The sequence below is a fragment of the Paralichthys olivaceus genome, chromosome 6, assembly GCF_024713975.1.
Source record: "Paralichthys olivaceus isolate ysfri-2021 chromosome 6, ASM2471397v2, whole genome shotgun sequence".
In the NCBI taxonomy this organism is placed as follows: Eukaryota; Metazoa; Chordata; class Actinopteri; order Pleuronectiformes; family Paralichthyidae; genus Paralichthys; species Paralichthys olivaceus.
In genome coordinates, this window is record NC_091098.1 from 24,298,282 (window position 1) to 24,311,292 (window position 13,011).

Here is a 13,011-nt window from a genome sequence, read left to right on the forward strand (position 1 = left end):
AGAGGAGACAGTGTCTGACTGGAAATGGATATCTGTGCCTCAGAGGTGCGGAGCTGGTTCAAAGCTACTTCATGTTGACTGCTGCTCTGTTCTGACATGAGTTGATCTTAACAGGAAATGAGACCATTGAGCGTGTGTGTGACTAGGTTAGACGTGAAAAGACAGACAAGAGCAGACCAAAGACGAACCATAGCCACAGCCAGGAGAGTGAGCATAGAGGCCATGAGTGACACCTGCTGGAGCTGAGTAGTTACTGCAGCAGAACTGTCTTTAAGAAGACCAGACCGGAGGTCAGAAAAAATAAAACTGCCTGAAAAAGCATGTGTATTTGTTATATTCTTTGTATGAGTCATTCGCTGCAGTGTTGTCTTTGATTGGAACTGAAGTGAGGGTAGTTTCATGATATGAGGGTGAGGGTGTTCTGGGGACAGAAGATGAAAAGGACACAGTGCAGCTTTCTGCTCCGTCTCCATCTCGTCCTCTTTGTTTCCTAAGCACACACATTCTCTCATCGCTCAGAGCTGTTTCTTTCTTGGCTGCTACGTCTTGAATTCCCCACTTATGGCCCCCCCTGAATGCAGACCCTCTCTTTAAAGGTATAGCTGAATATTTATGTGTATCAGAGCACCGCCACAATCATCATTATCGTGATGGCGGCCCTTGCAAAGTGCACTTAAAGTAATTTACATCACTCCAAAGCTGGGACAGGACAAATAATTGCCTAGCGACAAGGTAATTCGGCATTCGGCTGCGGAGGTGCGGGAGGGGCCGGCTAAAGCTCTGTGTTGGTTACAGTTTGCGTGCCTTCACACTGAGATCATTTACCTCAACATTAGCCTCCGTGCTAGACTCTCTATCATGTGTGTTTGTGCAGGTGTGGTCGGGAATGGAATAATTCAGGTTGATAGCAATTCTATCCGTAGCATGATGAGAGGTCCTGGTGCTCAAAAGTGGAGTGTGTTTCGAAAGCTGTTATGGAGAAAGCAGCTGTTAAGAGGAAACAGCTGTTTGGTGTGTCGATGCCGTCTCGAGTACGTGTGTGAGCGTCTGCGTCGGGAAAGTGCGAGCGCATCTGTGCGTGCACGTGGCTTTGATTCTTTTGCGTACATGCGCAAACACGTGTGTGGACCGCTGTACTGTACTGTGGGGAGAGAAGGTCAGCACCCCGATTCATGTCAGATCAGCCATCTGTTCTCCCAGCACTGTGGAACCTCGTACCACCTGTGCCTAGTCCTAATCGCCCTTTTTCTGTCATGACCCTGCAGTGAGTGTGGCAAGACCCTTGTCAGCTCCGACTGAGAGGAAAAGAAGTTGCTGGACGGATCGTGAGCTCGTCTTGCTGTGACTCATGTAGACGTCTTTGTGCATTTTCAGGTTTTTACATTTGGCTGAGATGGAACAGTTGGAATATATAAAACAAAACATTCACATCATGCTGTTAATCACAATCACATGACTCTCCTCCAGAAAAAACATAATGCAGTGCAGATAACTGCAATATCCCTGGTTCAAGTTATCTATGTTGCATGCGGCTGACTAAAAGCACCGCAGGGTAAACATAATGGAAACCAGCAAAGACCAAACTCATCCTTTAAAAAACAACACAAATGCGATGTCATGTGCAGCAGCAGTAATGGAATAAGATGATGCATCAAGAGGTGCCGGGATAATTTTGTGATGTTGTCAAGTTTTCTCAATCTGCTCACAAGATTTATTTACATGGTGTAACTGGTGCAGGATTTTAAAGACTGTGGAGCTGGATGAGTTTGTAACATGGGTTTAGTCATGACTGCTGCACAATTATAGCCAAGACTAGAAAGAAGTATCCGATACTGAAGGAAAAAAAAAAGCAGCTGCACTCTTCTGGTGAAGAGCTCCGCTCATCCCACACACCCAAAATTCAATTTCTTGCCAGCCTTGGTGCCATCCACATGCAGCTGTGATCACTCTTGCCTCCTTCTTCCCTCCATTTCTCCAATTCTCTCCATCATCCATCCCTAAGCCATTGTTGATTTTGTGAAATTATCTTTTTCCCCTCTCTCATGTTTGTGTGTACCTCTCCCACCCCCCTCACAGCAAAGCTAGCGTCTAAGCTTTGCCACTCATCCTCCTCTCAGCTCATTGCTGCTCACTACTGCGCCGTCTCCCATTTAGACACTCTCCCCTCTGGAATCAGCTCCTCCACACTCCAGAGATGCTCGGCTTGCCACAAATAAACAGCCCTCACTTTGATCACCCTCTCTCCCTTCTTATGCAGCTGCCATCTACAATATCCATCCTCTTTTCTTCTCCTTCAGACATTGTGTCCCCCTTCCCTTTTTCTTTACGTTTGTGTGTGTGTGTGTGCTCGTTGGGAGTGCAGCTTTCTGAGCTGGCTAATTAGCAACATAGCGGTGCATTAGCTTGGTTTGCGATGATGAGGGGAAGGAGGGAATGTGAGACAGGGAGGGAGGTGGTGAGCTGACCAGGAGTGGCGTCTTTCTGCTCTCTTTCTTCCTCCTCTGATTCAGTGTGTTGTGAGACACTAAAGTCCTTTAATTACCAGCAGCTGCTAGGCATCCACTGAATGCATGAAGAATTAGAGGGGGAGAAAAAAGAGAGAGGGGATAAGAATGAGAGAGGGAGAGAGTGTTTGATGCCGCACACCCATGGGCCCACAAAACCAAGCAGCATTTTGATTGCAGCTCAAAGGGAGCTCATCGTCTCGAGCGCTCTTCAGTCACAGTCGTGTGAATGGGTAGTTCAGCCTTCGTCTGACCACGATCCAAAAACACGATGCTTTCTCTCTCTTCTCTCTCTCTCTCCTCGTCGTTGTTAGATTAGCTCTCTAATCATGCCCAAAAGAGGCTTTCCCATCTCAGACCGTCTCACGCCACTCTGTTCTCCCTCCAACCTCTCAGCTCGCTCCCACATTCCAGGAGAGGACGAGCGGTTTGTGTCAAGATTGGACAGGATTATTCACGAGTCTGAGTTTGGTCCAAGAGTTGAGATTGGACAAGAGATCCGGTAACAAGGACAGCAGCTGACCGACTTTCTCCAGGCAGCACTGTTTACTACGAGCTGATGAGGTGTTAGTTATGCAACGTGTGCATAAGAAATTCTGTTCAGTGTGTCGGAATCAGCCCGAGTCGGTTGTGTGGACGACAGCTTTGGGCCATTGGTGTAGTGGGGCCCAGCAGAGAGTGAATCAGCAATTCAGCGATGCTCTGAGCAGAATAACACATCACAACTACACTTTGATACCGTGTTGTATTGTACTGTCAGTCTCCATGTGGCTGAACCGCTCAGATCTGTAACAACCCACACGGTACCAAACTTACAAACTGGCCTCATTAGTTTAAATCCTGTCTGAGAATATGTTCGGCGTCCCGGTTGGAGCTCGTGATTTGGGCGCAGTCAGGTTTTGGATCAGGGAAAGATGGGAAATGATAATTTGATGTTGTTGCATGTTTCTTAAAATCAAGTATTACTTCTACTGCATATCTCCAAAAAAAGTAAAAACAGACACGATCTCATTTTTATGACCTCAACTTGTTTATTTAGATTGTTTTCTTCTGAGCTGCACATTCATCACTGTGCCACGGACGTCGACTGCCGACCATAAAACCTCCTCTAATGTACCAGTGGCAACAACAATTAGCCTAGCAATGAAAATGGCTGCTTCAGCCTATTGTGGGTGTCAGACTGTGTGTCTAATGGCCGACTCATCAGCCACAGCCACAGTTAGCAGTCGGAGGGAAGCTACATCCATCTTCCCAATTGTGCCTAATGAGATATCGATCACAAACATGCAGGTCTATCAATATTTCCATAGATTCCTCGGACATGGAGCTGGTGCAGGTTGGTAACATGATGGCTGAAATACTGCACCAGTGTGTACAGAGTGATCAGGCTACATATAATGTCGTTAATGACTCTGAAAGTTCTGTGTCTTTAATCCTGCATTTTCTTTTTGGAGCTCTTCCATCCCTGTTCTCACACAAGTAAATCTACAGCTCGATGGATGATAGCACTCTGTGTAAATCTTTTTAGCTCACTTTAGTTCCCCTTATGTTCCCTTACACGGACACACTGGGTTTGTGTGAAACTGCTTATGCATGTGCACGTGTTGTACTGTTCTGTTTGCTGCAGTGACATTATCAGTTGCCACGGGTGACAGACGGATTTGCAGATGTGGATTTGACCCCCGGTATGAACCTTGGGTTTCAAACTGCACCCTGAGTTCACAGAGCAACTCGGCCTGTTGAAGTTTACCATCTCTGTTTGTCTCTCTCTTTTTTTTCAATTCCTCCTTCACTTTCCTTTGCACCTCCTGTGGTCTGCATATTCTCACTTTTAAGTGATGCAGCAGCCAGAAACAAATGCCCTGAATCACTCAGTGTGTGGATAAAACACTGAAGGAAGGAGGCAGCGTGTGTGTGTGTGTGTGTGTGTGTGTGTGTGTGTGTGTGTGTGTGTGTGTGTGTGTGTGTGTGTGTGGGCAGCCCAGCGCTGTATAACCCTGCACTTCACTTCTCACTAAATCATTCCTCTTCTCATGCTGGGGAGCCAAAATCCCAGTGCAGTCAGTCTTCATGCATGTTTACATTAACATGTGTTTCCGTAGAAAGTCCCAAGACAAGGTTCCATTCACCCAAATCAAATCATGCCAGTGATTCTCCAACATAATTGGTTACCACATACAAGGAGTAGAGCTTTGTTATGCACCATCAAATATTCAGTGTACATCGAGTTCATCCTCCCTGTACCTACATCTTTCCACTCCACTCCTTTTCATCCAACTCTCCCACGGTGCCACCGAAGCACCGCTGCTCTGCTGACGTTCTGTGGCCTGGCTCCAGTGAGGGAGGGAGGGACGTTGATTTTAAAGTATCTTTCCCACGGCACCCTGAGCTAGAGCAACAATCAGACAGGACATCGCACATTCACTAAAGTCCTAAGATGAGATAAGTGAACAGGAGGAGGGATAGAAGAACAGAAATCTTTCCCTGTCGCCTGCTTCTCCTGCTCTGCTGTCAAGGCCGGGATGTGTATAAATGTGCGAAGCATTGGGTGTAAAGGATGTATGTTATTGCAAGTATATGTGTCAGAGTGAGTGCACAGTGAGTGTACATATTTTTCATCTGTGGCTAAGGTCCATGTCCACGGGGGAGCATGTGTCTGTGTGTTTCAGAGTGTATGTGTGAATGAATGTGTGTATTCATATGTCTGGGTGTCTGTCAAAGCTTGGCACAGCAGAGACAACAGTGTAATTGCCTGTCTAGGGCAATAGAATAAGGAGCAGGCATTGGTGGAACAAACCCAGAGGTCTGGCCTCCGCTAACGTCGTCCCCCGCTCCGCACAAAGTGCTTCTCCTGCTGCAAATTACGCTGCTACAAATTTTATGTAGGATACTGCGTGAGATTACAGTGGGTGTTCAATTCAACCTCAGAGCTCCGACTCCAGCAGTGTAGCCCACGCAAGCTGCCACGGGAGAAAACAATGTGCTCTCCTTTAGCTTTTCTGTACGTTTTTTTTTTTTTTTTTTTCTTTGTTTACCCACTCACCTTTTATGACGGCATGAAATGTGACTGCCACTTACAACTGCATTCATGCCCTGCAGTGGAGTCGTACATGACAGAGAGGAGTAATGATGGAAGTGCACGCAGCTATTTCAGCACCATGGACAGGGCTCAGAGAGCACAACACCCGACCGCCTGCAGCAGCCGCTGGAGGGAAAATAGCTGTGAGCTGCTTATTACAGGAAAGAGCTGAACGCATTTGTACTGTCAATCTGTGCACAGGAACGCAGGCATGTACGCTCGTGTATTTCTTTTTTTTGCAACAAAGAAATTCAATCTGCGTATCATTTCCTTGAACACCTTATTTCTCGGCGTGAGCCCCCGACTCCCACCCCTGAGGAATTTCAATGATGGAGCATTAAGCATGTGAAGCGACTGAGTGACGGGCCAAGGCTAGACAGGAGGGAGGGGAGGGGGGAGGGGGTCAGGAGGGGGAAATACGAGGAAGGCAGGATTCTAGTCAACACTCAGTGGCATGCACTTCAGCTAATGAGAGAGGCAAGGGGTCAGCTTCTAACTACACAGAGATAATGGCCATCTCCTGAAACCATGGCAACAGCAACCATCCTGCTCTCCTCCCACCCCCGCTGCCTCACCCCGTTGCCGTGCGTTCATCTTACTTCCCCCCCCCCCAACAGAAATTAATTTTATAAAAAAAAAAAAAGAAATCCTAGTGAGGAAAATCAATGCAGGGCTTTTTGTCAGTTAATGACCGCTCAGGTTTTTGCATCTGTACCCACACAGCTCAGAGACATGCATAAAACATCGTGCCCGAGCCCGAGCCCGAGCCCGCACCTGAAAGCACATTAAATAGAATTCTCTGCAGCAAATGTGGGAAAAAAAAAAAAAAGAAGCATTCAATCTGAGCTGGAGTAACACCTTGCAGATGATAGTTGCTCTAATTCCGACTTGAAAGAAAGACTGAGACAAAAGGGAGAGACGTGGACAGAGGGAGGATGAAGAGAGAGAGAGAGAGAAACGTGGCAAACGTGCAAAGGTGATGGAGTCAAATGCGTAAAAGGAAAAGTCAACAGAATTCATATCAGGAGTAATGATAATAGTAATTTTCATTTAAATTGTAGAAATAAAAAGTCCCAAAGTGGTGAGTGGGGAAACCAGGTAATCTGCCATGCCTGCCGCCCCCTTTCCCTGTGGGAGACTCACACTACTACACTAATTCCACACTCTCCTGCTCTCTAAAATCCCTGGGGAGTACTGTGCATACGAGCGTTTGTATGTGCACACGTGTGCGTGTGCGTGTGTGTGTGTGTGTGAACCTTAGCGTGCTTGTGCCTCCTCGTGTGAGTCTGCTGGATATGGCTTGAACTTCTGACAACATAATTACACACAGAGGCTGTGGATGAAGATGTAGCTTCGAGTCAGTGTGTGTGAGAGTCTGTGGTAAAGAGGCATGATATAGGCCCTAACACACACACTACTACACACACACACACACACACCGTTAGCAGCCAGGAGAGAATGGACACGGCTTGTAGTGGCACATCGGCTCCCTGGACAGCGGCTGACCCATCAGAGTCCAATTAGAGCTGCTGTGACCAGACGGCCAGTCAGCCAGGCACTTAGACTGCTGGGTTGGATAAGGACAGAGAGTCTGTGGTGTAATGGGGTGGCGGGCGCACACACTTTTAATAAGGAGGCGGTGGCGGGGTTTTAATGAGGGGATGTGGTGGATTGTGGGGGTGTTGCGTGGTACTTGATACACTGTCTGACCATTAGGTTCCCTTATGAGTGAGCAGTGTATAATTTGCACTAGTTGCGTCTGCGAAGTTACACGGTGATTGAAGGATATAATTTGGGTGTGTAGTGCTCAGTGCTTCATGTGGCTTCATGGTTAATGTTAACATGGTGTATTACCCGCTGGAGGCAGCGGCTCCGCTGCTGTTGCCACCGCCTCTCTTTCTGCGGTTTAGCGGGAATACAGAGCCTCCTGCAGACCACGATCACTTCGAAGTTTATGAAACTTTTTAGAGCTGCAGAGTCCTGCAGGAGCCAGATGTTATTGATGGTGCGAGTGTCATGAAATGCAAATTTTCACCGGCGTAAGCAGCTATTGTGTAATTGATGTTTTAAAGCAATCCGACGGGGAAAAAAAGCAGCAAAACCGGTTCACATTACGTGTTCAATATGCCATCTGTTTCACAAACCAGGACTGAAAACGCCCTGGTAACAACAACATAACTTAACCAGACTCTGGAGCGTGTCACATTTATAGCCTCGATCAACACAAAACAAATCTGCACCATGAACACAGACGACTCAGAAAGTGAGAGCAGAGCTGAGAAGACATCTGGTGCAATTGGGACGGATGTTCGTGGCCGGTCCAGATGTGTTAAGAACAAAAATGTAGTTGATGAAATTGGTGCATGATGTGACCATACAATGATCAATTATGTTCTTATGTCTGTCTTGTCAAATACGCTTGTTTAGACAAAAGTGAGCTATTAACGTGATGTAAATGAGACTCAGCGTTGTTTTCTCCTCACTGCAACATTCTCTAATCTTCTATTGTTTACCATTAGTGTTTTTGACATTTTGAATCCTCATCATTTCCTCCTCGTTCCCTCTCTCGCTGGAAAGGTTTTTAATTTCTGTCACTGACACTGACAGTTTGTTTTGTTACTCCCAACTTGATTTTTCACGTAGTGTTTTCATTCAAGTACTTATTGTCGCACCACTTTTGATATCAGTCACTATCGTGTAATGATTTTAACACGAAATGATTACGTTAAGTGCAAGTTGTGTTATTTTGTAGATATCACACATTGCACCTATCTGCATGTGTCATGTGAATATGTTGGTCCAATGATGACGGAGCGCTCTAGATCGAGACGATAACAATCCTCCAGGTGCGTTAGATTTAACAGTGTTGAAACTCTTTTTAAATGAACCATTGATTTAGTGAATCTTTACACTCCCACTGTGGCTGTTATTGTTTGCTATTATAACTTTGGCACAGCCTCCTGTTATTTTCCAATCATATAGTTTCTTCCCTTTATAACTTTGGCTTCTGTATTTTCCTCAGTGCTGTAATGGCTTTGGCAGCCCTTCTTTTCATTTCTAGTTGTGCGCCCGTTGAAAAATACATTTCAGTAACGACGCTCTGTCTCTGTCCCTCCCTCAGCTGCTCTCAGAGGAACCGGTGCGAGCGTGCAGATGAGCCGTATCGTTTCGCCGCCTCTCTCAACCAGTGTGTGAAGGCCACGGTGTACCCGGACAGCATTGCGGTGTCAGAACCCAGCGTGCCTGTAAGTTTAAACACACACACATACACACATTGCCTTACACACAAAATGCCAAACAACCTGCAGTCTCAGCACACATCACAATGAAGAATTATCTCCCATCTGCATATTCCCTACCCACGTACAGCAGCAGAACATTTTAAATGATCTCACTTTGCAGTTTGCCTAGTCTTGATTAAGTTGATGCATAAACATTAGATGGGAAGGTTCATAAGAACTCAGCGTGGGCGTTTCAATGTGCATATGCTCGCTTGATGCAGAGCAGTTAATATGTGTGCCAAGACATGTTTGTGTGGGTGGGCGTGTAGGTGTTAAAGTTGTCCAAGTGCAGCTGGGTACAGTTTCCACATAGACTGAGCCAAAACAGGCAGAACGAGCATGAGGGAGAGAACTCGTTTGTCCAAGGTTGGTTTTCCAAAACACAATAGTCAAAATGAAATTTAGCCTTTTTGGTTTCTGAATTATCACTTTTAGAAATGTCTGTTTTCAACCCAAAGGCTCAGCGGCATATTTCTTTTTTCCCCCCCCGTCAAGGAGAGTCGGTTTTCATCAGCGTGTGTCTGTGAGTTTGTTGGTTTATCAGCAGGATTTTGCAAAAAATTACATAACAGAAACTTTGTGGAAGGATGTATGATGGCAATAACCCATCAATTATGGTGCAGATTCTGATGAGCTGGTTTTAACATGAGCAATTAACAATACAGGGAGATTTTCTACATCTTTCTTGATGTGATGGTTATTTATGAGTCTGTGCAATTTGGTGCAGATTCCCCAAAAAAAATCAGGATCTGGTGAATTTGAATGTGGTTTCATTTCAAGCAAACGTCTGAGTCGTGCACTTTTGGTTAACTTACTTACGTAGAACATCATTCAGGTTAGGATTCATGATGAGAGGTGACATAAACAGGATCATTTAATGGATTCATTGACTGCAGTCAAGACGTACTTGAAACATTTGAATTATACAAAATGCCTGCAGCTTTGGCAGTGACTCACCGCGCGGTACCTCACCCTCAACCCCGCTCCATTGTCTGTTTTCCAAACAGCAGTGTATCAGACAACATATTATGCTTGTTTCCATGTCAGCCATACCAGCAGCAGGGTCATCTCACTAAACCATCTACAAAAACATAAATTCACACAGTTCACAAATTCCACCGGGGCAGACGGCTATCTCCATGACAACACAGCCTCACCATGTGGGCAGATACAGAAACACGGAGGAAAAAAAAAAAAAAATCTAATTACCTTTATTAAAACTCTGCCACCAATTAGACTGGTCATTGCTTCCAAGCAGCAAAGCACCCATCACTGCTATTATCATCATCCTCATCATCCTCATCACCATCCTCATCATCATCATCATCATCATCACCATCATCACCATCCTCATCATCAGGGAGAACAAAAAGAGCAAAGGCTGAACACTTGGACACAAGCTTGTTTTGGGTAGCAGCTAGTGTGTGTGTGTGTGCGGGGGTGTGTGCCTGTGTGTTTATCCATATGTGTGTCTTAAAAAACACGGTGAGAGCCAATTAATATGAGGGGCTACTCAGGGGATTCTCCATTGAACAAAAGACATTGATTGCTGTGATTGCTGCAATCAAGGATCTCGCTGACACACCTCAGAGCGAAGCAACACAAACACGGTGGATGTGAAACAGGAGAAGACGAGAGGTCGTCGGCAGCAGATAAAAAAAAATAATAAAAAAAACTTCCATCCTCTCAATGGCACCGGAGTACAGCAGCTAACGAGGGAGGCAGTGTAGTCAGCTACTGAGACAGTCAGCATCTCTTGAAAGGCCTACAGTTAAGCTGCTCAGCTGCCTCGCCTGTCCCAGTAGCCCCGCGGTGTTTAGTGAGAGGCAGATAAAACAAAGAGAAACTTCAAACGGTATGGCCCAAAAATAACAGCTAATGGAACAAGGCTGTGAAATGCCATGGTGATAATTATCCAGGCTGCCTCACTTGGCTGGAGAGCCAGATCACACACCCTGTGTGCGGAATACATTTATTTATAGGCAGAACAGCTGAATGTTCAGCCCCAGTGTCACCGCTCTCCAGAGAATCACTTCAAACGCCTGTGTGTGTGTGTGTCTGCATGTGTGTGGTATATTGCATATGTACGGCACATCATGTGTGAGGGCAGCTTTCTTTGTTGTTGTTTTTTTTTTTTACTCAAACAGAATTTCCCAAGTGGCCATTTTTTCCAATTTCCTTTTATGTAGCTTAGAACCATATATTAACCACTGACTGAACCACGGTGGCTGTCTCTCCTCCTCTGGAATGATATATTCTACTCTCAAATAAAAGATTAAGATCTAAGCACGGTCTTATTATGGTGCTGATAACAATTTAGAGACACAGCTACGCTTCTTGGCAAACTGGACGGACAGATTTGCCAGCCGCAGTGTGTTCTTTTCTTCACCCTGTTTGCAGCTTTGTACACGCTGCATTCAAGCAACTATGGTTTTCACATTTTCCCACCATATCATGTTTCATCCAGCCAATGTGCGAATGCTTTTGGGATAAGATTTTCCCCTGGTTTCACATGCATTCACTTTTGGCCTGAAATGCGTATTAATAACTATTGTTTTGTTCCTCCACTCCATGTGCAGCTGCTGGTGAAGGTGAGCGATGTTCCAGATCTCTCCGCGGGCATCACCTGCTCCTTTGGCAACCTGACGGAGGTGGAGGGCCAGGTCAACGGCAACCAGATACTCTGTGTGTCTCCTGCTGCCAAGGATGTCCCCCTCATCCCCACCGACCAAGGTATGTAAAAAAAAAAGCACACGCAGACACGTGCACCAAAAAGAACTCATCGTTTACTGCATTGATCTGATCATGCATGATGAGGAGAGAGCCTCACTCCGAACTCAACCTTCTTCGGTTTCCTTCTGTGAGCTAACGGCACATGCATCACTTTAAAACTTCTTTATTGATTCAACACCATCTAAACAACAAGCTCCCACTGATCCAGAATCAGCTGTCTGGCAGGGAAGTGTGCTACACACAAGGCCAGAGCTCATTAGTGCTGATGGACGATCAGATTGAGGTCCGCCGGCTGCAGCCCTGATATTGGAGCAGGTGACGGTTGGAGGAGGTCAGTTAGATCTGAAAAGACGAGGCACAGGCAGGTGGTCGGCAGCTTGTTAAAGTGCTACCTGATGAAAACAACACGTAATAATTATCCATAATCAAAATAAATAATTGTTTTTCGTGGTCAAAATGTCATCTCATAAAATGACATGTATTTATATAACACTCACATAAAAACATACTGCCAGAACAAACGCAAAGGTCCTGAAATAAACCCGAATGCTAATCACCTCAAATGTATTCATAGAAATCTCATGACCTTTCAAAGATTCCTCCTCATATTTCCATAAATAAACAACAGTGACTCTAGCATTCATTTATCTGCAAACATATATATCATTATGGATCCTGACACCTATGGTCTGACAATAAATACCTGTTGTTTGCGAGTCAAGACGGCTGCAGGGCCGGGGAAACAAACACCCTGAATAATATATTATGTGCCATGTGTGGAAATGACTGTGTGTTTTGGGGGGTTTGGTAAATCCTCCTACCTGAGAGTAAATGACAGGCCTGTTTGCCCAGAGCTCCCATGGGTAGTGGTGCATCAGGCACTAATATGAATGTTCTCCCCCAGGTAAATGTCAGCCAATCCCCCCTGTAAGCCCTTCCTCCATCCATCTCACTACGCATGCATCCTCTCTCTATCTCCCTCTCCCTCCACCCCTTCTGATCACCTCCCTCCATCCTACCTCTCCCAGCTCTTTATACCTCCAATCTTCACTCCGCGATCAGACCCCTCCCGAGGCCACTTCCTCCTGACCTCCCCACAATCCTCCTCCGTCTCCTGTCCCCTTGCGAACCGTCCTATGTGTTGCACATCGACATTGATCGTGCAGCGGTGGCGGCAGCGGAGGCGACTTGAGGAGAGGAGTGGAGAGGAAATGAGATTAAAAGGTGGAGTAGAGAAGGAAATAACAAAGGAGAGGAGAAATTAAAACAGGAGCGTCAGAGCAGAAGGAGCAGAGGTTAGGATGAAACTCCTGAGGATGCTGAACTGACATTGAGCTGGAAATGAAAGAAAATAGCTGACACTCTGTGCTACTAAGGAGAAGTATAATCCTAGAGGAGGTTTTGCGTGGACAGG

General features: G+C 45.8%; 1 protein-coding gene across 1 annotated transcript in view; it reads left to right on the forward strand.

The window, feature by feature from the left end:
• Window positions 1–13,011, forward strand: part of plxna2 (plexin A2) — a 161,343-nt gene that overhangs the window by 89,565 nt on the left and 58,767 nt on the right. Inside the window, exons 6-7 of the mRNA XM_069527668.1 lie at window positions 8,705–8,828; window positions 11,444–11,597. Of these exons, the coding sequence (XP_069383769.1) occupies window positions 8,705–8,828; window positions 11,444–11,597 (278 nt within the window). The remainder of the gene's footprint in view (window positions 1–8,704; window positions 8,829–11,443; window positions 11,598–13,011) is intronic.